Here is a 23303-nt window from a genome sequence, read left to right on the forward strand (position 1 = left end):
CCGCTTGCCTGGTGAAAATCAAATAAATAAAATAAACCGCAAGATGACGTCGTCGCCATGACAATGGTACAAGTGCGGGCGGGCGGAACGAGTGTTTGTTTATTCGATAAATCTATGGCAAGGCGAAAATCAGCGACGCTTGGCCATCGGAATGGCAGCAGAAGCGCCAAGCGAGAACGCCTGTTTTTCAGTAACTGGCAAGCGTTCAAGCCGAGCAGGCTAAGCCGGGCCCAGAGCACACCGCGGGAGCGAGCGAGAGCGAGAGCGAAAGCGAGACAGTGAGTGGGCGACGACTCGGTGGGTGGCAGGCAGGAAAATAGCTTGGCTGGGAAAGCGGCAGGAAAATATGTAGCTTCCCCGGGTGTTTACGTGTGCGCCGGGGTGTGTGTCTGGCTGTGTGCGGTTGTTATTATTGATGGCTTCACTTTAACTTGCAGCTGGCTGCGGAGCTTCATTAAGTGAGAGTTGGCTGTTGGATTTGTTGGCTTTGTTTGGACGTTGGCAACATCGACGCCGTTATGGATTCACCTACACCGCCAATTGTCATCGAAGATTCAAACGGTTCAGCAATGGATGCCTGTTTCACGGCATTTGACAAAGACGGGTGAGTGAGTGATGGTGAATTTTCCAGTAGAATACAGAAATTCCCTTAATATTTAATCAATTATTTATATTAATCGTGAAGTTATATAATCTTAAATTCAAATACTAGCTATCGGTTTTATATAATTACATACGTATATGTTTTTTTTGGCCTGCTGAAAACTGTCACACCGCAAGCCGCAAAGTAGATTATTTGACAAAACAAAAACACGAACCATTAAATGCGTTTAAAAACAAATTCATAGCATATTCGACATTTGATAATATAAATAAATAAATCGGCATTTCGAATTATTTAAGTGTTGCAGTCGCAAAACTATTGGCTATATGCAAGTTTTGTGGCATGAAGTGCAAAAATAAATGACCTATTTAACATCCTGCATGCATTAATTCTAATTGACAACTGGAAAAGTTTTATGCGCGACACTTTATAATATTAAATCAGTTTATGCAAATGAAAAAAGCAGCGGTGAATACATCTCTTCTCACAAGGTAAAATAATTTATTTCCGTAAATTGTGAATCGCGCATAGATAAAACCTCCCAACTTTTTATACAGAAGATAAAAAACATTATTTTAAAGTGATTTTAAGTGGTGCGATTTAGACTACCAATAGTTTTGACATTAAGTGTTATAATAAAAATGAATGAGTGGCGGTAAACTAACAAAAAATATGAGTTTAATAAGAGTTAACTGCTAAAAAATATATATTATAATAATATACAAAAATGAAATTATTTTTTATTTGAAGTCAATGTCTTGAAATATTTTATGCCCTGTAGTTTTTCACATTTAGTGGAAATGAAACTTTAGTTTGTTTTTATTATTCCACAACATTTTCCCATCTTAACTTCCTCTTTTAACCCCAATTGAACATCCTTTTCACAGCGATGATCGCCTCAATCTGTCCGAGTTTTCGCTCATCTGCCGTGCCCTTTTCCGGAACGACAAGGGACATATCTACGATGTGCCCCCGGAGCGCCTGGAGCAGATCTTTGCCGTGTTCGATACGAATGGCGATGGCTTCATCGACCGGGAGGAGTTTAAATTCTGCTGGAACCAGTGGATAAAAACGGTGAGCCGAATTCGGGACACACTGCACATCCCATACTATTTATGGATTCTTGTTTTGCGGTTTACGTTTTGCGTTATTCAGTGATTCATATCCGGGGACTCGTAAAATCATAAAAAAATGTGATAATAAAATATTTGTCAACATGTTTCCCCCAACGCACACACCACACACACTCGCACACATGGAGCTAAAATTTGCAATCAAAGTGGCCGAGTACTCGGATTGTGTGTGTAATTCAATCCTGATCAGTCCCAGTCCCAGTCCCAGAACTTCCGAGGGGGTTTTTCATCCTTGGGATTTTGGGGTTTGGGCAGCGGTAAAATGTCGCTTACAGCGAATGTCACACGTCATGGGGCTTCGTCGGTGTGTGTGGGTGTGTGGGGGATTGCTTTCATCATCATTTCCATTCCGCATTTCGTATTTCCCATCCGCAGTCCCATTCCCACTTCCATTTCCACATCCACTTCCATCATCATCATCAGGACTCTGCACAGTGGGATTACATTGGAAGTGTGTCACTTAAGTATTCAAATCTTTTTGTTGAAAAATAATAGTTTTTTATTACATAAACAATCTAATCTATATAAATTTATTTATAGTTTTATTCTAATTTTTATAAAAAAAGTAAGACCGTATTTAAATTTCTTATTATAAATTGAAAACATTAAAAACATATTCTCATTTAAAATTTCACAACAAATATAGATTTTCAATTCATAATTCTAAGAACCTTTTTTAAAAATATGATATCAGAAACCCAAATTATTTACACTTTTTATACTATTTTGCCCCACTGTCGGGACTGGCCTGTCACGAAGAAACAGTCAGGGGCTGTGGCAGTCGACGGCATATGCAAATGTGATAATCCGATGCTGGGACTGCCTCACACAGATACACTGACACACACACACACACTTATGCTCGCATACACATACACAGACAGTGGCCACACTCCGCACGTAAAGTGATAAAAACGCGTGACAAATAAAATGCCACAGAACTGGGGTAGGAAACTTAAAGAGATGACGCGCTGGGCGGTTGCATTCCAGACATCTTCCCGGCATATTAAAATAGAAATGAACAAAAAATTTCAAATAATTTTATTGTCGTAGTCTATGACTTGTGCACATCTCCATCTCGGCATCACAACTTTGTTTGCCACAGTCGCTGCCATAAAATTGCGTACGTGATGGGACAAATTTGTAGGGACTTCTTTATTTTGCGGCTTTCTTTAAGCCACTTGAAATTTCGAAATAAGTTTTACATTTTATTCAAATGCTTTGACAAAAAACTTTAGTTTGCTTATAAAATATTTGGGAAAACTTTATGAAACAATTATTAGTTGTAGTATTTTTACAAGCTTAAAAATCATATTTCGGTTTGAATTTTTTCTCTAAACATACTTCAAAAATTCCTCTTACTTTGAGTAACTGATAACTGATTCGTTCGATAATTAAGGTTTGTTCTGAGTTATTTAATTCCATTATATATTTTTATAGTTTAGGTGAGTAAGGTGAACTATTTTACTAATTATAAATAATAAAATGAAAGAGCTGGGACTTAGGCTGTATCTTTTATATAGTAATTCATGTTTAAGAGATAAAACAGATTTAAGATTAAATACAAATGATAGCTTGAGTTCCTTTAGAAAGAATCTTACTCTAATTACAATTTAAGAGCTCTAACAGCTATGTTCTCTAATGGCTTCTTATGGCTTCATTAGAAATTTTCAAATTATTGCCGAAACCCCAAATGGGTAATGTAAAATGTTGATGTGCAAGTTTTATAACATTTTGATGGCACCTCCTGTTATTCTAAGCCTATTTTTAGAACTTTACGAGCTATGGCTATGGTAAGCCAGCAGCGTGTTTATTTATCCCACCTATGGCAAAGAGGCATCAACTTTGATGACCCGGTATCCCCACTACCCGGGCAGGCACACACGCACACACCTCCTGAAATCTGAACTCCCGGCCCATTACGTATACGCCGTGCTGGCGGCAGCTTATGTGTAGCCTGTTGAGTCCTGCCCTCCATTGTCACGCGACAAATTATTTGAGAAGCGGGAAGAGAGAATAATCATTTTATTTTTGATATGCCATTTACCCCGCCCACACGTACCGCCCCTTCCGCCCGTTTACACCGAATTGCGTAATATTGTATAAAAAATTTATTAACGCATAAAAGAGCAGGCCGAATGAAATCTTCCGGCAGCTGATACTGTAATAACGGCAACACTTAAAAAATGACAGTCCCAAACGAAACGCCAGGCTCCTCCCCCGCCTGCAGTCGCAGTTTTTCCCAGAAAAAAAGTAAAATAAATTCGATGGAAAAGAAAAAGAGAAATGCTGGCCCATAAAATTGACTTTTGTTTGTATTTCCGCATGAATTGCATAAATGGTAATTTTGCAGTTTAACGTTTGCATAAAGCGTGAGGCGGGGAAATCAGGAAGGACGCGAGAGAGACAAGCGCAGCGCCAAAAAAATAGGGAAAACAACAAACAAGCCGAAAAATTTGCATAATAAACAAATCAACGGATGGAGGGCCACGAAGGAGGGTTGGGCTTAGAATTATGAGGATGAAACTTAGGCCCGCACACACACACACACACACACACACAGCCGCAGAGGCAAATTAAATAAACGCATAAATAGAACATTAACGTCATAAATCATTTGCATCGGTCGCTAAATATTTTGCGGCTCCTGCGGCTCTCTATATATGTGTAGCTGTATCTGTGTCGGCGTATCTGTGTCTGTGCTGGGATTGCACATACAAATCGATTGAAGTTGCGGAAACGGAAATGGAAATGAAAGCAAATTTATGGAAATAATATGACCGAAGGCCCGCAGCTCAATGGAGTGATTGCGCGTGTCCAGAATTCATTTAAATGTAAAAGGTAGTCGCGAGCCCGGTCCATTATTTACCCCAATTTTGATTTATATATATAATTCAATGTGACGCGCTTACGTTTTGATGTTTTTATTGTGTTTGCATTTGCCCAAAAGTGCGTAATTTATGTGCTTAAATGTGCAGAAAATGTTTTTTTAACCAGCTGCACAGAGGGAAGGTAGAGGACGAGGCATAAAGTTGCCTCGAGCGTGAAATGCTGCGGCTTTCGCATTTCTGTGAAACAACAACGAACCGTCCCCGGTTTTGACGAGGGACAAGCCTTGAGCTGAAGCCTGGGCCTGATTTCGGTTTCGAGTTTGGGTCCCAGCCTGCTCTTTCTTCCCGGCGGGACACATAATATACTTAAAATACTAATTGACAAAGGTGAAAGGACACATTCAGCCGAGGAGTTTTCCTGATAAACTCGCTGGACTGGCACTTTATTTAATGCGAATCTATTTCTTTTGTTTATGCCTTCCTTTGACATTTTCGGTCCCCTCAATTGACTGCGAGCGGCGCTTGAAAGGACCATTCTTTCCATGTACAAGTACACCACCATCGTTGTGCCATACCATTTTTTCATTTCGGGCCTTTGTTCGTAAATATTTCATTTCTTTAAACTGCTTTTATTTCTCGTATAATAAATTTATGGCCACCTCACCTGCTCGTTTTCTCCCATGTAGCAGACACACATGCACTAAGAAATATATCGGAGAGTAAAAAGTATCTCATTTATATTTAAAAGGGATTATAAATTCCGCTATTGCCTCTTGATTTATGTGGATTAATCTACCGACTAATGGCTTAAGTCTGCAAAATGTAAGAAAATGTAATTCAATTTTTACTTTTCTCCCTCCCGTACTTTTCCTCAGTGTATTTATGAGCGAGTGTGCGTTGGCGTGGGCAGCGCAAGTGGGAGTGGCGCCCATATATCATACAAGGCATCATCATATAGTTCATTGAACCCCTGGCTATAAAGCAACTCAAAAATCTTCAACAGCTTTAAGTGTCTTACAGTGTCTACCGTTAATCTTGGCCCCCCCACACACACACACACTCGTAGATGGAGAAAGTGAGCAATACAGATACATAAACACACACACAGAGACAGTGTCGTTTATAATGTCTTCATTTATGGCACAAAATGTGGCACATTTTTTTGTGCTCAGTTACGCACCGACACCGACACCGACCCGACACCGAAAAGGACACGGCGAGTCCTCTATCTCGGCGGCAGGAGAATTACAGTGAGTGCCAAAAGTCGCCTCACAACTTCTCTGCTCATCGAGCGGAAAATAATATCGTGCTATAAATTTCGCTCAGTTTTTCCACCGTCGTCTCCCGGCTCTTCTCCATCTTTTTCCCCCGGCGAGCTTAATTTTTGCTGGTCGCTGGATTTTTCCCTCACCGTTTGCCGTTCCAACTGCCGACTGATGAAAGTTTAACGACCAAAGTTGACACGCTGCGGCGATTATTTAGAAAGTTAATGACTTATAACATACCCCGAAAAAGTCGCAGGAAATGAACAGAAAGCGAGGCGAGGGGGCGCAGGCAGAGAGAGCAGGAACAAGATTCATTGATTTACTGACCAGTCTGAGAGTTGGTTTTAGTTGATTGGACTTTATTGAAAAATGAGTCGCCATTTCTTAAGCTCTTGAACGGAATCAGCGAAAAAACACGATAAATGGAAGGTTAACTAGGGTGGGCCCCCATTCATCTTGGCCCGAAATGTAAATTTACCGAAATTCGAGGGCCGCCAATTTGTTTTCCTGTCAGTAAGGTGACCAGGACCTATAGGTGGTTTCATCAGTTTTAAAAATTGATAATAGACTATAAAATACTGCACAAAGAACTATTTAATTAACTTTTAGTTAAGATAGTAAACCCTTACAATTTATAAGGGGAAAACAGAATCCATAAATCGACTGCCAGGTAATGCTCTTTCGCCTGTCAGGAAAGCATTTTCCGAAAACTTTTGCCTTAATCGAAAGCGGCTCAGGCAAAACAATTTCCACACTATCCATAAGTCGTGCTGGAATTCGCGCCGCCTTTCGCCCCGATAACCCCAGAAGTTCTGGGTGCTTATTTGTAGTTGGTTTTCATTTCTTTTGGCGGCTGCAATTTCCACCTTCGGCTGCTCCAGCTCCGACTCCTGGTGAACTCCTCCGCTGTCGTCGTCTGGCAGCCGCATAAATTGTATAATGTAATTTTCCAGCAACTGGCAGAGCCAGCCCGGCTCAGCCCACAAATCCACAAAACTGTCAGGACGATGAGGACTGTCTGCCTATGCCAAATATATCTGTGCATATATCTCCGCACATATCGGTGTATATATACATATATTGGGAAGCCGCCGACCAACTTATGCAACAATTTCGGAGCGGAAATTGCTTTAGCACCTGCCTCCTCGCGTCCGCCCCGAAAGGTGCACGTTTGTGGGGTATATGTGTGACACCACATATACATATATGCTGTATATATAGCTTGTGAGGGCGTCTGGGTCTGGGCCGGGCTGGGCCTTGCTTCGGCACGTTCGCCTTTTTGGCACATACTTCAATAGCAAGTTGGATTCCATTCGATTCGGGGCGCTCGTCTCGTCGTCACTCGTTTAGCTTGGCAACTTTTTTGGCTCACACTTTGACAGTTTGTCTGCCTGGCTGACTCGGAGTTGGCCCAGGAGGGAGGGAGGGGGAAGCCCAATCCGGCCCAGGAATGAGCCCTAACCCCAGAAACGTCGGCGCCCTGGGTTTTACTGATTTCGAAATCGACTCGAGCGGAGTCGGAGGAAAGTTTCGCTTCCACCTTAGTTTGGTGTGTGGATCTGGCAGAGTTATTTCTATAACTTGTTCCTTTTGTTCCGGGACTGAAGTGTAATTTGAATTTAAGATTTGCTGTGGTAGCCGAAAGGTGCCAAGAACTCTTTGCCCCCTGCCCACAGAAGCGAGTGTGGAAGCTGTGGTTCCTCCGCTCCGCAAACCCACTTCAATAATTAATTTAACTGAAACATAACTGTGGATGGGGTACTGGGACTCCCCTTGCGTCATCAGAGATTCATAGTTTTAACTTTAAATTAAGATGTTGATTTCGGCGAGGGAGTTTCGGGGGTGTATGAGCCAGGCCATAACAAAGGCCCAGAGGTCAGTTGTTTATACTGGTGGAATCGGGCGCATGTTAATTTGCCAAGTTTTGCAGCACCAGAAAGATGATGGGCGATGATGATGAGCCAGGAGCCGGACTCCTGGGCAGCATCTGCGCCAGATGGGCCGTAATTGGATGCCGGGGTGCCCTCGTTTTTTGAGGTGAGCAAAGGAGCAAGATGTGCAAATTGCGGCCAAGTCTTTGGCTCCGGGCCTGTTGTTCGAAGCCTTTTGTGGCTTTGGCCATGTTTGCCCCCAGTTATCAACTGGGATCAACTCCCTGGCTTGTCTAATGTGTCTGGCTTAATTGTTTGGAGTTGGGTTCTGGTTAAAGGGGGGCTGGTTTTGATTTGTAGTTGAATTAACAAGGGCCAAGTGGCCTCGGGCGTCTCTAAATGAAGACTGACGAAATACCAAAAGTTTCAGATCAAAATGTTTCAGTTTTCAGTATATGTCTTGAGTGAGTTTGGAGTCATGCTGGAGGAACGTTTCGTAAAAGCAACAAATCTTGCTGCGGAGACAACGTGTCGTATGCGTAACCACACTTGTTGCAGACAATCTCTTCACCGGCATATGCACGATGCCGCTGCGTTGAGAGTTATTATCGTATTAGCTGAAGATCCTTTACCGGCTTCCTTATTCACTGTCGCCAGCTATATCCCGGACATTTAATCTTCCCAGGGAATTCCCCGAACCCAAATTACCCAGCACTTCCTTTCACTTAGACATTCGGAAAGCACTCGAAGCCGGTGCTCTGAAAACGGGGCTAAATTGATACATTAACTACCTTGATCCGACTATTATCTCCGCTTCCCCTCTGCTGGAAACTATTCTCAAAATGTTGAGAATGTTCGCCATGTAAATGTAAATCACTTCCTCTCGACTCGGTGTACCCCGTGCTCCGCTCTCCCTACTCCGTACTCCGTACTCCGCTCCTGGCATCCAAAGTGGTTGCATCCCAGTGGCAACTGCGACTGCCAACATGGTGATAAATCATCAACTGCTTAAGCGTTGTCTGCCCGCCTTCCAGTCTCCTTCGGTTCACCTGCCTGCGGAGCCGGGCCGCTGCAGCTCACGTTCCAGCGCTTTAAGGCATTTAGCTGGATGACATATTTTAAATGCCCTGCTAGCCCAAACAACACAAATCAAAAGGAGCAGCAGGAGCAGGAGCTGGAGCAGGAGCAGGAGCTGCAACTGCGTCTCGCCTCTGTTTGCGCATAGATCATAATCATTCATAATCAGCGTGCACATAAATAACAAATTAAAAGCGCTTCACTAATTTTAAATATGCTCGAACATAATCAGCTTACAGTGAGCCACAGCCAGCGACAAGGATGAGGATGAGCAGGATCATGGGGCTGGCACTGGCTGAGCGAGAGCGGTAGCGGGGATAGGGACGTTGATGATGCTTTCGCCACTGTTGATGATGCTGCTGCTCCTGCTCCTGCTGCCAGTCAAGATAGCAATGACAACCTAACGAGCTGCCTTTCGCCTCGTGTGTGTGTTTGCCTGTCCCTGTGTCTGTGTCTGCGCGTGCTGTGCTTACGTGTGTGTATGTGTTTCTAGGAGAGAAATTTAGATGCTCTTAAAAATAGGATATTATGCATGTCTATTAAAGTTTGGCCAGCGGATAAAAATGAATTTTAAGTTTAGTTTGATTCTTGTCAGTTTGGCTTAGGTTGTTGGCAGTTCAAATAGGGTTTTAGTTGTAAGAATTATTCAAGTATCTGAAAAGTAAAAATAAATAAATAAAAATATTTATAAAATGGGACATGATTAGGTGCTCACTCCACTTTATTTGTATATAATTTTTAGAAAGTTTTTATGAGAGAAAATGCACTCAAGATGAAAATAATATTTCCACAAAAATGGGATATATGAACTATGGGATATATGTATCAAAATGTTTTAAAAATCTCCACAAATAATTAAATATTTGTTCAACTCTTTAACGATTTCTAATTGTGTTACTTTTTAATAAAATTATTTCGAAGCTTATTTCATATGAAATATAATTAATTTTAAATATATTTGAAAAGGCTTATCGATGTTCTGAAATATTAATTATTTGGATATAATATAATTTATAAATTTTCACTAGAGCATTCCCTGTTCGTTGGTACTCTGCCAGGGGTTCTTTAAGATTTCTATTTTTCTTATTCGCTCATTTTTTTCGACTGGCTTTTACTTCATTTAAAACGCATTTATAACGCAGGGCGGCGAAAAAAGAAACTCATCAACCGACACACACACACACACACATACACTCTGATACACCGCTAATGCAGAGCCCATATATGTATACAAATTTTCTTTTTAGCTTTTCATGTTTGTGCTTAGGTACTTTGGGCCCGCCCAGAAAAACCCTCACCTCGCCGCCCTTGCGGCGTCTGCTTCACTTACTTTGGCCCATACAATTTTTCTTACGATTTTCTTTCATTTTTTGTGTGCCGTTGTCGCTGCTCCTGTTTTCCTTTTCTCACGTTTTTTCGTGGCTGCTCATGTTGCCCAGCTCTAACGGTTTCCACCTCCCTTTCCCGTTCTCTCTCTTTTCTGGCAGATTGTGCGACCGGTGAACGCGTTCCTCATTGTTGATGTACAAAATGATTTTATAAGTGGTTCCTTGGATATAAGTAATTGCAGTGCACAGCAGCAAGGACACGAGGTGAGTGCCGGAGTCACAAATGGCAGGGGTGCCAATGGGAAGGGGGCGTGGGTGGTAAGTCAGTGTTGCCAGCCACCTAAGGAAAATATGGAAAATTAGACCACATTTGCATAAGTACGAAAGAAATTATGTTTTAAAAAAATGTAGAATATTTTGTGTTGATTTTATTTATTTTAAGATAAATATTATTTTGGTTTCCGAAACACTCTTTAAAATAATTTGAATATATAGAAAAGGCTAGCATTGCCTGGCTTAATATATAGTCTTTCTTAACGTCAATTTCGCTTTAAAATAAGCCAAGGCGACATCACTGTTCGCCAGTGGAGTTCTGGCAGCAACCTGGCCAGCAGCTTAGCCCCGACAGGTGCGGTAAGCGGCGACGACGGAAGGACATAAAAAAATAAAACGTAACAAGAAATGAAAATGAAGGGCCTTGGTTCGGGCTCCGGGTCGAGCTTGCTGCCAGGATGAGAGCCAAGCCATTGCCGCTCCAGATGAGATGAGGATAAGCCGGTCCAAGGGGGATGTCAGACCTCAATACCAGATCCTGCGGTGGCAGAGGCATGATAACGAGGCGGAGGAGTCGCGGGAGGAGGGCGAGAGTGCAGGGGCGGAAGCGGATATGCTTTACTTAAGTCGCATCCGCGCTGCGACACACGCCGGAAGTCGTCGAGATCTCTCGCTCCCTCTCACTTCCTCCTACTCTGCTACACTGTCGCTGCCGCTGCCGCATTTCCATTTCCATCTGGCAACTGACATCGTCTGTGGCTGGTACATGAAAATTTGTCAAAATTAATAACACGCACTTCCGTCTCGTCGCATTACGGACTCGGCACTCGAGTTGAATTTGTGAGGAAAGTGCCACCTTCCCGCCAGCCTCTCATCCCCAGAGCCCCGTTCTCCCTCTTCCGTTTCCTTAGATACTGGAGCCCATCAACAAGCTGCTGGATACGGTGGACTTTGATGCCGTCTTCTACTCACTGGACTGGCATCCCAGCGATCATGTTTCATTTATTGATAATGTCAAAATGCGAGCCATGGACGAGTCGTCGGCGGTAAGACAGCCACGGTAATTGCACGGAAGTGCCAGACACTTAACATGCTTCTCCTGCTTCTCCCACTCCCGCCAGTTGGATGCGGACTCTGCCCAGGTCTTTGACACGGTCATCTTCGCCGGTCCGCCCCCGATGAAGCAGCGCCTGTGGCCGCGTCACTGTGTACAGGACTCCTGGGGAGCCGAGCTGCACAAGGACCTCAAGGTGGTGGACCACGGCATTAAGGTGTACAAGGGCACCAATCCGGAGGTGGACTCGTACTCGGTGTTCTGGGACAACAAGAAGCTCTCGGACACCACGCTGAATGCCCAGCTGAAGATGAAGGGCGCCACGGACATCTATGTGTGCGGACTGGCCTACGACGTGTGCGTGGGCGCCACGGCCGTGGATGCCCTGTCCGCCGGATACCGGACCATTCTCATCGACGACTGCTGCCGGGGCACGGATGTGCACGACATTGAGCACACCAAGGAGAAGGTGAACACTAGCGACGGCGTTATCGTCCACACTAATGAGGTGAGTGAGGACATTTCTTCCAAAGAATTAAATAAGAATGGTAAAAAACTGGACCTCTGTGTTGTTGCCAGTTAAACACTGCCAAAAAATGGCTCAGAATATCGACAAACATATCGAAATATATCGATTATATCGTTACGTTTAATATATCGAAATTTGAATTGAAAAATGTCGCATTTAATCATGAAATATCGAAATTATTAAACAAAAATACAAAAATATTTCATTTTTTTCTTGTATCGATAATATTCAAAATTCTTCAGACTCGGTGTCTTGTCGCCTATGATTCGACACTTTTCGACACTTCATCGATAATATTAAAACCTTTTTTAACTTAATATTTTATAACCTCTTTATAACAATTTCCAAGAATGATAAGCTTAGTTTATTATTTGGCAAAATTCCATATACTTAATTGAAAAATTGAAACTATCGATTTATCGCAACAATACATGGGTATATCGATATTTTCGAAGAAAGGCTAGAAAATGGCTACCATTATTGAACCAGAATAACGAATTATGACACATTTCGTAATCGATTTAAGTTAAAACTTTAGCAAACTCCAAACTAAATTATTATGGTAACTATTGTAAAGCAACCATTTAAAATACACCCTTATCTCTTTAGGTCAAGGCCATGGCTGAGGGCCGAGATCGCCGTCCCGAGCTGGGCTACAAGCTGGCAATGGAGCTGAAGAGCCCCGACTCGGTTCTCTCGCAACGTAATGGATTCCGACCCACATACTAAACCCGAAACTCAACATCACGCTAGGCTTCTGTTCATGGACTCGAAAAAGACAACGGCTTTTATGTAGTTAACGGTTAGAGCGATTAGAATAGTTTAGAACACCTGTGAAGTGCCTCGGTAGTTTGGCTAGCTTTTGCTAAAGACATTCTAGAATTGGTAACCTCTTTTTTAAGCCTGTTATCCATGTGGATTTTACATGACATTACAGTACTAACCATCTTGCCGTCGGAGATAATAGGGTTAATCAAATGACGCTTAAGTATTACGGAGCTCTCTATATCCCCCAGCACCTTCAAATGCAATTCCAGGAGCAAAAGAGTACTAAAGGTTCTTAATGTTGTGCGCTGCACCTGTTTTAATTAAATTGATATTATATATTATACAAACAACAAATATATACGTAGTGAACATTATTTATTTTGAACAAAATACAAACAGCTTCAATGAAAAATATTGTATGTACTTACCCAACGTTGGAATGGAAATAAACGAATAAATTTGTGAAAGAAAAATAAACGAAGGAGAGTGTTTTTCAGTGAAAGAAAAAATATATTTAGAGTGTTCTGTATCTTTATGAAAAACACATCGAGTGTGAAACAATATTGTCATCCATATCTCGGCAGCTTTAGCAATACAGGTCACTTTTATCCACTTTGTGTACACTTTTTGACGGATGAATACATAGTAAATGCGTGTTCTTTTTAAGCGAATTGCCAGTTGAGGAGCAAAAACTTGAAAACAAACCTTATAAATGTCCTGGCCGAAAGTGTGGCACAGACTGTTAAACGCTTTTTTTCTCCGAACCAGCTTTTCTGAACGTGTTTTTCCGAGTTTTCCAGCTCTGGAGCGGCATGGGGAAATAGAAATAACAATCCGTGCTGCGTTTAAAGAAACTTTTCTGTTTTATGTGTCTGTGTTTTTTTCTTTCTGCCTTCCCTCTCGCCTCCTCTGCCAGAGGTTTTTGTTTTTGACCAATTTTTGGTATTTTTGTTAAAGGGAAGAGAAAGTTGCCTTGCCGGCTGTTACTTTCCTGCCAGGCGACTAAAACCAACTTTAAATTTATTAACACCCGGCTACTAAGCGAGGGCGAGAGTGGGCGTGGCCGCATTGTGCCCAGTGTAAAGTGCAAACTTTTTATTTTTCACATTTCAGCATATTTTTCCATTTGCCAAATGGGCAATAGCCTCTGCAAGAGTCCGAGCCTGGCCAAGTTTTATGGTAAGCACTCCCCCTAGCAGGAACCCAGGATGAGAATGCCAGAGACCCGGAGTCCCCACCCCACCGTGTGGTTTTCCCGGCTGAGGACTACTGGCTTTTGGTCTTTTATTCGGATCGGGAACAGAGCCTCAAATCGTTTACCTTTTGTGGCGTCGTCTGCCATAGACAATGAACTTTAGCTCCAGCCCTAGTTTGCCGTTCTACGACTCGGAGTTGCACTAAAAAAAAAGTCTAATACTAAAAGTAAATACACAAGAATTGAGGAAAATAAGTTACAATCTAATAAGAAGTACAAGTATGCTAGTCATTAAGGCAGACACTTCAAATTCGATGGAGTTGGTGTAATTTTTTTTACAATTATTCTGTTATTTAATAGAGTTACTATAATTTTTCCCGCAGTGTACCAAACTTTTGTTGTCATGGCGTCGGCCGAGCTGCTCCTCCTGTTGTTGCTGGCTACTGCGATGGGCCTTGGCGATGTGGTGGCGGCGGCGGCGGCATCTCCTGCGGTCATGCCACTGAAATCCACACGCTGCCAGCTGTCAGCGGCACTGGAGAATGTTCCACTCACACACTCGCACACAGACACACACGCACACGTGCGAGGAGGACGAATAAAAAAGAGGGGAATCGCTGATGAAAATTGCTTGCAAGTGGTTTCTGTTTCTGTCCCGGCTCTGACTCTGACTCTGCCAGTCCTTTCGCCATGTAATGGTCTCTCGTTTTGCTTGTAAAACTTTTGGATTATTGTCAGGCGCACATAGGCACACACACATACACACTCATACGTGCGGCTGGCTATTTGCCAAGAGGCCTGGACTTGGACACGGAATAAGGACCACGGAACAGGGACCACGGACCACGGACTACGGACAAGGGACTGCCGACAACGAGCTGAGGACTGACTACCGACCAAGGGAAATGGAATACGGACATGAGCGCTTCGTTCGCGTTTTGCTCTTAACAGCAAATTCTCGCATATTTTTTCTCGCCACCAGTTAGTTCTCTTGCACTCTCACTCTATATCCATACATCCTATCTATCCTGCGCTGCTGCTGCGTAGGCGTCGCCATTTTGTCCATGACCTGGAACTGCAAGTTCTGCCTCCGCCTGTGTGTGGGCTTGGGGGCGTCGAATGCAGATGAATCCAGGATGCCGGAAAGCCGGAGATTCTCCAGCTGCTGTCTGCAGGCGACTGCTTGACTTGTAACTTGTACTGAGGCGCTAAGCTTGTTGTTCGTGGTTGCTGGGAGTGTGTGCGTCCACGTACCAGATGAACCACCCAGTTGCTCCTTGGATCTTAATCGGAAAACAAACGGATGGCGTCGCGAGTTAGCCTGCCAACGTCTCTCGAAGGAAGCTGTGATTTTGACTGGTTTATCAGCAAGAATCCATTTTTAACTATATAAAGGCCTTCATATGGGATTAGGGATAATTTGAAGTCTTAATAAACTTTTTTTAAACATTTGTTTTATTATTATTATTCGAATTGAGCATTAAAAACCATACGTTTTGTCATAAGCATATAAAATTAAAAATCTTCACTTCCATATACCAAGTGTTCACACATGAACACGTATATAGATAAGATGCATCTGTTAGCTATTAAATCTCTGCAGCAGTGCACTGCACTTCTGTGCATATCTATAAGTACAACCGCCACTTGGGTCTATGTAAATACAAGCAACCCGAAATATGACCTCCTGCGAGCGGTCTGGGTTGTGTGCTCCCTTAGCGCACTTAGAGTATTTCCCATGATCGAGAACTGTTCAATGCGCGGGTCTAGAACTAAGACAAGATTTCCATTCTCATGTTAGCTATTTAAGCTAGGATTTGATTGAATAAAAATCGGTTTGAAATATTAACTCAGCAAATGAAGACATATATATTCTTATTTGGATGCTCTTTCATTTTGGTCCTTCGAGCCGGATGCTCTTTCACCAAGCAAAAGCACAGCTCACCAAATGCTCCATAGATCGCTTCCCCAAGCCGCCTCCTTCTTAGTGCATCTCATTGGTATTATGCTAAAAAGAATTATTAAGCTGAAAGCTGCCAGCAAAGGCTGCCAAGAAAATAAAATATTATAAATATTAAAGTATTGTCCGCCTGTCTCCCCGGAAATTCAGATGCCAGACAGCAGCTAATAACAAAACAATACTGGCTGGCAAACAACTAAACGAAAATAACACCTAAAACAACTAAACGGGCTTAAATGGCGGGACTGCCGTTGACCGTTTTTCCGGGACGGTGAAAAGGGCGGGGCGGGACCGGCAAATTAGTTTTTCACTCGCTGCTGTCTGCGAAAACCTTATTGAAATCATAATTTATTTATTAGCGGCAGTGGCGTCAGCAACTGAAGGCTGCGGGGGTGCGGATAAACTGAAAATGTCAAACCAATTTGCTGCGGAAAATTTCGGTCGCTGATTAGATTGGATGCCATGGCCAAAAGTTTTAATTATGAATATGAAAAATTTTGTGCACTCCTGGCTGGCGAAGCGAGTTGTAATTAAATTTTTGCACAGGTAAACGAACTTGTTCCAGGGCTTTCGAGGGGGCGAAACGGTGGCGGCGGGCGATAAAATCTTGAGAGGGTCCTTGTTGTTTTTTGGCTTCCATAACTGATTTAGCGACAAATATGCTGGAGCTGAAACTGGAGCAGGAGAAGAAGTTTAAGCTGTATCTGAGAAGTTGTATCTGAGATGCTGGATCCGTAGCTGCAGCTGAGCGTTGGGCGGAAAACTTTGCATGGGTGCACGGGTCGTATGCGCAATGTTTTTGCCCTTTGTGTGTCGCCGAGGAGGAGCAGACAGGAAGTGGCTGCTGTCGCACCGAAATGTTAATTCTAATGCAGTCAAATGAGTTTGCCATGCTGGCTGGTTGGTTGGCTGGCTGACTGGGCGAAAGTTTGTGCATTTGTGCAGGATGTGATTATGAGGTTTTCATATTAGAAATATATGTGTGTCACCCCCGCTTCGAGCCTGTTCTTGGGATGGGAGTGTGTGTGGCAATAAAATGCTTTACTGATTTGCAAAGTTTTGTCATTAAGCACACTTGGTGCTGCCGCCATCACTTTGGCCTGATTACAGTTTAGAATTTCACAAATATTTGCCTGGGAACGTTTCATCTTTGGCTGTCGCTGTCGCTGTCTTTGTCTTACTTGCTTACTTATTTATTTATTTGCTAGTTGGTTTACTTGATTATTTGCCATTTCCCATGCATGACAGCGTGCTAAAATTTGTCGACAGTTTTATTGGAGAGCTTGCAGGCAGGCGCTAATGTCTCGATGGTGGCACTCAAAATCGATTAAGTGAAAAATGAATATGCTTTAATTGTTTGGCAGATGCTACGATGCGGGGGCTAATTGAGCAAAGCAAATACAATAACGGGGGGAAAAGTTTGGAGATATGACTAATGAATCGTCCAAATTGATTCGGCATTATCAGCTGAGCCCCGCTCGCAGCTACCATTAAATACCGAAAAATGTGCGTGCTTCTTTGGCAATCAGCCATTACTCGCTCCTTACTCGCCTTCTGTGTTTGGGGGATAAAAAATATAGCCATGCTGGTCGGCCATAAATAGGCCGTGCAAATCGGCCCCTTGGGGCACATGCGTCGTATACGTGATATTTTTTAATTACATTCAAAACGCTTTGTGAGTCCTGCGTGCGGAAAATTCGCTTTTAATTGCCCCGGCAACAAAAGGCAGCGACTCTGCCGAAAATTCAATTCGAAAGTGTCCCCAAGCGAATCCAGTGGAAACTAGAAACTCCTTGCTTTCCCATAGCACAGATGGAAATATACTTTGGGAAAACGAAAATGAAAATTTAATTAATGCCGCCACTAAAAACCAGAAAAACCCTGGCTCGCTGGGGGAGGTATGGCGGAGAAAATTCCAAACTAATATGGAAAATATTTTGTATTTGCAGCAAAACTTTTCCACCGGCTGCGGCTAGCTGTTGCGGATGAGAGACAGAGACAACGAGAGTGGGAGAAAGAGATAGTGAGAAAGTCAGAAAAAGAGGATAAGTTAGTGCCTGGAGGATTGTGCCATATATGAGATTTAAGAATGAAGAGCTTAAATGTCGCTATGGAGATATAAGAAAGATTTCAAATCCAACTAGAAAGACTTAAAGTATACTAAGATTATTATTAACCTTTAAGAAATATTTAAACGTAAAATTCTAAGCCTTCTTGTGGCATTGTTAAAAGTTATAAAATTATTTTGAATGTTGGCATAAGAATGCATTCTTTTTCTATATTTTCCATAGTTTATATAAAGCCGTAAAACAAACAATTCTATTAAAATACAATTTCAAAAAGACTTTGCCATAGTTTTCAATTTAATTCGAAGTCAACTCGAAATTTGCGGCATTTAAAGTGCAAATGAACTGAAATTAGCGCCCGGGATCGAGGGGAGAGGCGGGAGACAAATAAAAAGGCATTTAAAATGTCAACACGACCGCAACATCGTGTGCGAAATGGTCAGGAAAGGTGTGTATCTGTGTGCACGGATAACTATGGGTGTATGGGAGGGAGAAAATGGATGTGTGTGTTTATGTGTATGTGTGGATTCTCCTACAGCAACAACGATTTTTGCGGTTGCACAAAAGTAAACCAAAGTGACACAGAGTCAAAGGTGAGGGCTAAACGAGTTTTTGGGGCTCGGGCCCGCAACGCTTAAATGCTTGACCACGAAGAGGCCATTAGAAAATGGCCGCATGTGAGCGTCTATGTGTGTGTGTATGTAGAGGGTCCGGGGGCCAAAAGCCATCTCCGGGTGACAGTTGGAAATTAGGCAAAGCCAACCCAAAGGACAACAAAAAAATTAAAAAACTAAAGCCACAAAACGTTTGCCAACACGTGTAAAGTTCTGCAAGTTTTTCCACCAAGGCTAAAGTGGCCATGTGTCTGTGTCAAGAGGATGGACAACTTGTCAAAAGGGGCGCAGGACTGCCAGACACCTGAACTTGTTAAACTTTAATAGAAAAACTTTCATATTTCGTGAAAAATGTATCCCACTTACAGTTGAGTGGATAAACTATCTTCTGGGTCACTAGAAAAAAATACCTAAAATTCATAAAAAAATAATATGAATACTATTTTAAAATATTAATTTTTAGACATTACTATAGATTTCCTATTTTATTTTGTACTTTTAAACACTGATCACCGGTTTTCTCTTTAAGATGTAACTGTTCTTTCTAGTTAAGTCTGAATTTAGGTCTGAAATATTTCAAGTTTAATTAATCGTATTCTTCTCTCGACTGGAGAATTTTTTTTTTTGTTACCAGCTCATCCTCTGGATGTCGTGCATAAACCCACTGGAAAGCAAATTAAAGCTGCCAGCTCAAATGCAAACGCAGGATCCAACCGAGTCACGCTCTGATTCCCACCTCTAACAACAATGCCCGGAACACCTGAATTTCTGCGGATGTATTCGAAAGTATAATCTTTGCCGTTGCCGCATTGCCGTTGAATGTGTAATAAAGCACATGACTTTGGTATTTTATGGCCCGGCCGTGTTAAATCTGCTCGCAGCTCACCTTGGAGCCACGGAACAATGACCAAGGCACATGGCACTCCGGCGATGATTCTCCGGTGATTCTCCGCTGATGCGAAAGTGGCGGCGGCGACGGTGGCAGCCACCAACGACAACAATGTGCAACAATTAAATGTCAAAGAGAAGCTTTTGATGGACGCTTAAAATCACTGCATCTGTCAGCTGACACTGGAGCTGGAGCTCTGTTTTGTGGCCGTCCCAGGAGCAGAAGCAGTCTGGGCGGTGGTGTGGCAAAACACAAGTCACGGAACGGTCACACAAGCCGCAAAGCACACACCCATACAGCCATGACACACATATGGCGGAGCAGGTGCTCATAGCGTTTAAAATGTACACCCATAAACAAAAGTGCAAACAAAGCCATAAACAAGAGGGCGACCAGGGGAGAAGGAGCTCCGAGCAGGTGTTTCGGCAGTGAGGGGGCAGGGTCTAAACTTTCACCCCATCCAAGTGCCGGGGACCATGTCCTTTGCCGGTCCCGCCGATGTCGTTTGTTAGTTTTGCCTGCCTGCGTTGGACACTGACTGACGGTATGGCCAAAACTAATTTCAATTCAAGAGTTTATGAAACTAATGGATAATATTTTCCTTAAAGTTTAATGTTTTATTATTATCCCTACATTTTTCTTGTTTTCGCAAGATAAGGATTTCCTTTTAGTTATTAGTTTTCTAGGACATCTTATTTCTAGCCATCCTTAGGCCACTGTTCCGGTAAACATTGCTGGCAGCCAACGAACGACATTGAATGTCTGGGTGACAGCGGCCCCCTTCGAACTCTTTCAGTCCCCTCCACTGCTCTCCAGTCCTTCCGGTCGCTGCCTGCTATCCTGCTCCGTTCCCAGTTTGTTAGCTTTGCTTTGTGAGGGAAGGGACTTCTGTTGCCGGTTCGCGGCGTCCCAGCATCCATGGCTTTCATGGGAGCCGTCAAAGGACGAGGAGGAGAAAGAGGAGAAGGAGGAGCAGGTTACTCCTGGAGCAGGAGCTGGAACGGTCCAAGGCAAAGGGCCTGTCAGCGTTTTCTGTGTGCTGCGCTTTGTTTTTAATACATGTACGTGGTGGCATCGTTTATTATTTTTTGTGCTGCCACATCGGAGGCACCGAAGGACAGCACTGCGTATACGTAATACCCAATGCATGCTGTCAGCTACGGCCGAGTGTGCGTATATAACCCATGGGTCCATGTCACGCACACATTAGAAGGTAAACACGCGTTCCGCCACACGATGCATAAACATTTGGACATTCCATTCGCCCAGCTATTTCCCAGCCATGTAAGTCGCCAGGACCTGCGTGTGCGGCATCGTTGGGTTACGAACTAAATTAAATTTTTACATCAACATTTGCGCTTCATTAGAGGCGGGCGAATGGCAGCGAAGGGATGGATGGCAGTGGCAGTGGCAGTGGCAGTGGGGTGCGGCTTGTGTGTGGGACAATGCCAAGTGTTGCTCGTCGAGTGCCCATCCTCTCCGGTGGGAATGGATTGGCCTAAGCAGTCCCAGGCCCAGACAAATGAGTTGCGAGTGTTATTGGTGGGGAAAATGGCAAAGCAAACTGGCTAAATTAGCCCAGGGCCTTCCGGCGTGGGCAGAGGGGAGAATCCAGCCCTGCTCCTGGGTCGATGGTTGGTGGTCGGTGGATAAAAGGATGCTGGCCAGACGGAATGTTAAACTTATCGCAGGCATAACGATTCAATTGATGGACTAGTGGAATTGATAGTCTGGATAATTGGATGGAGTGCGTTGCGAGTGGAGGAGATGTGAAAGCACTGACAGCAAAAATGTTGAGAGCTACGAGAAATTTAATAATTTTGATTTGTTTACGAACGGAAATCCGATAGCTTATACGTGATTTTGCAATGATTCGAACAAAGATAAATCGTGCAGAACTATGACTTTTTAATTCGCTAACAACACTTGAATTTAAAAAAAGGACCGCCTGAGAGCGATTTCTTCTCCGAATTTAAATGACAAACAAACATAATTTTAGAAATATCCGTCGAAGAAATTGCTGTTCCTTTGATTATTCCAAAAGATACAATTTATAAGCCCATGGGTCATGGCACTTCACCATATTCCTCACTATACTCCAAGTGCTTGTCCTCAGTCTCTTTCACGCAACACACCTTCCGCTTGTTGACACAAGTGGTCAGGAGCTTGCTCTGGTGGTCCTCGCAGTTCTCCAGCTCCAGACATTTCCCGCCCATATGGTAACAGCTCGCCAGAACTGAGGGGAGATCAGGCTTCAGGATCGGAAAGCAGGCTCAGGGTTAAGTTCAGTTCTTACTGTTTATCTTCTTATACTTGTAGGTGTAGTAGCCTCCAAACAACAATAACAAAATGGTGATTAAGAGCAAGAAAAACAGACAGGGCAATTGATTTGACATTTTTCCAGTACTCTGATTTTAAAAACATAAAGGTGAGCTTGAAAGGTAACTCACTGACACCGAGAGCTCTGGGAAGTGGGAGCCGGGTGGAGCAGCCTGCCCTGCTCCGCATGATGCCCGCTAAGTGAGTGAGTAAATTATTATGATAATGCCCTTTTGGAGAGCCAAGTGCAGTCTATGGGCAATGTTAAATGGAAACTTCTTAATTAAAAACTTGCTGCATAAAAACCGGCAGCACAAAATCGAGGGAAGCTGCACTGCGAAAAGAGTTTTCTACTGTCTTTAGTTAAAAAAAAACCTTATAACTTTTTGGAGCTTCATTTTTAATCAATCTGCAATCTAAAGTACTTTTGTGTATTATCTAAAATGCTAATAAAAGTTTTCCTTTCCCAAATCTACCTCAATGCAAGGCTCTACTTTTTCGATTACAAAGGGTCAGGTTGAACTTTCCTTCATTCTTTTTAAAATAACTCGCATAACTTGTATTTAAATTGCAATAATCCTTATTTTTAATTTAAAGTGTACAGGGAAGGAGAAGGATAGGACCCATCCTCGAGACACCTCCGTTGCCTGCAAATCAGTGTGAAGCAAAATAAACCGCTTAAGGACTTGCGACTTGGCAGCGCGTTGGAAATAACAAGGAAACTGCCCTCCAGCAGGAGTCTGCTCGTGTTTGTTGGTTCTGGAAAAAGGAGAGGTATCCCCTTCCCGCCAGTAGTGGGTGAAAACCAGGGGGCTGGGCTAGAGGGGTGGCGGAAGTGGCGGGGCGGATGTGCTTGGTCAGGCCATTGGACCATTGGCCAGTTAGGGAGCCGGCAGAAGCTACAGTGGGAAAAAAATTCAATTAAAAGCAACAGCACGTAACTGAAACTTTTCCTTTTCTCTCTTATTTTTGCAAGTTTTGTATCTTTTCACCGACACTCCGCCGCCCCAGTGAAAGCGCGTGTGTGTGTTTTTATTCGAGGGTAGCTGCCTCAGGGCCGCCCCCCGGATCCACAGCACTTTGAGTTATAAGTTGGTGCCAGCTGTCAGTTCTCTCGCTGCCTTGGAAGTTGCATGTTGGCTCCTATTCTATGCCACGTTTCTCGTTCCCCACGAAGCTGCAGCTGAAAATTGAAGATATCGGATTTGTGGCTGGTCAAAGGCATTTCCCATCAAATAGTGGAGCAAGCTGGCAATCGACCATCTATAGCACGAACAAGGGATAGATCCCTGTGAATAATTTGTGTCTTATAAAAGCCAATACTTATCTTTACTGATAACAAAGCTTTTCTATTTACTTGAATATGATAATTAAATGAATAAAATTAATCCAGTTTCATCTGATAGAAGCTGGACTTACAAAAAAATCCACTAAAACGAAGTCTGATGGCCCTACCTTTTGTGCTGCTCCATTGTACTCGAACAAATGGCGTATTCGTCGGGCCAACTTCCTATTTAATCAAGTTAT

General features: G+C 43.1%; 2 protein-coding genes and 1 long non-coding RNA gene across 4 annotated transcripts in view; 2 read left to right on the forward strand and 1 right to left on the reverse strand.

Moving 5' to 3' along the window:
- The window catches only part of Naam (Nicotinamide amidase), a 32168-nt gene extending 18958 nt beyond the window's left edge, over positions 1-13210 (forward strand). For both annotated transcript variants that reach the window (XM_017176996.3, XM_017176997.3), the window contains exons 3-8: positions 438-604; positions 1492-1678; positions 10269-10373; positions 11294-11428; positions 11504-11944; positions 12575-13210. In XM_017176996.3, coding sequence (XP_017032485.1) covers positions 519-604; positions 1492-1678; positions 10269-10373; positions 11294-11428; positions 11504-11944; positions 12575-12694 — 1074 coding nt within the window. In that variant the 5' untranslated portion in view covers positions 438-518 and the 3' untranslated portion in view covers positions 12695-13210. The remainder of the gene's footprint in view (positions 1-437; positions 605-1491; positions 1679-10268; positions 10374-11293; positions 11429-11503; positions 11945-12574) is intronic.
- A 113-nt stretch (positions 13211-13323) lies between these two features.
- On the forward strand, positions 13324-14550 carry LOC138928962 (uncharacterized). The gene is made up of 3 exons (XR_011445371.1): positions 13324-13378; positions 13847-14253; positions 14312-14550. It is a non-coding gene; the product is annotated as an uncharacterized lncRNA (long non-coding RNA).
- A 6795-nt stretch (positions 14551-21345) lies between these two features.
- On the reverse strand, positions 21346-21914 carry LOC108081769 (uncharacterized). Its single transcript, XM_017176971.3, has 2 exons — positions 21754-21914; positions 21346-21693 (listed from the first exon to the last, which is right to left on the reverse strand). Exons 1-2 carry the CDS (start codon positions 21851-21853, stop codon positions 21524-21526), a joined length of 270 nt encoding a protein of 89 aa, XP_017032460.1. The 5' UTR covers positions 21854-21914; the 3' UTR covers positions 21346-21523.
- Positions 21915-23303: the final 1389 nt, after the last annotated feature.

The sequence above is a fragment of the Drosophila kikkawai genome, chromosome 3R, assembly GCF_030179895.1.
Source record: "Drosophila kikkawai strain 14028-0561.14 chromosome 3R, DkikHiC1v2, whole genome shotgun sequence".
Classification (NCBI taxonomy): domain Eukaryota; kingdom Metazoa; phylum Arthropoda; class Insecta; order Diptera; family Drosophilidae; genus Drosophila; species Drosophila kikkawai.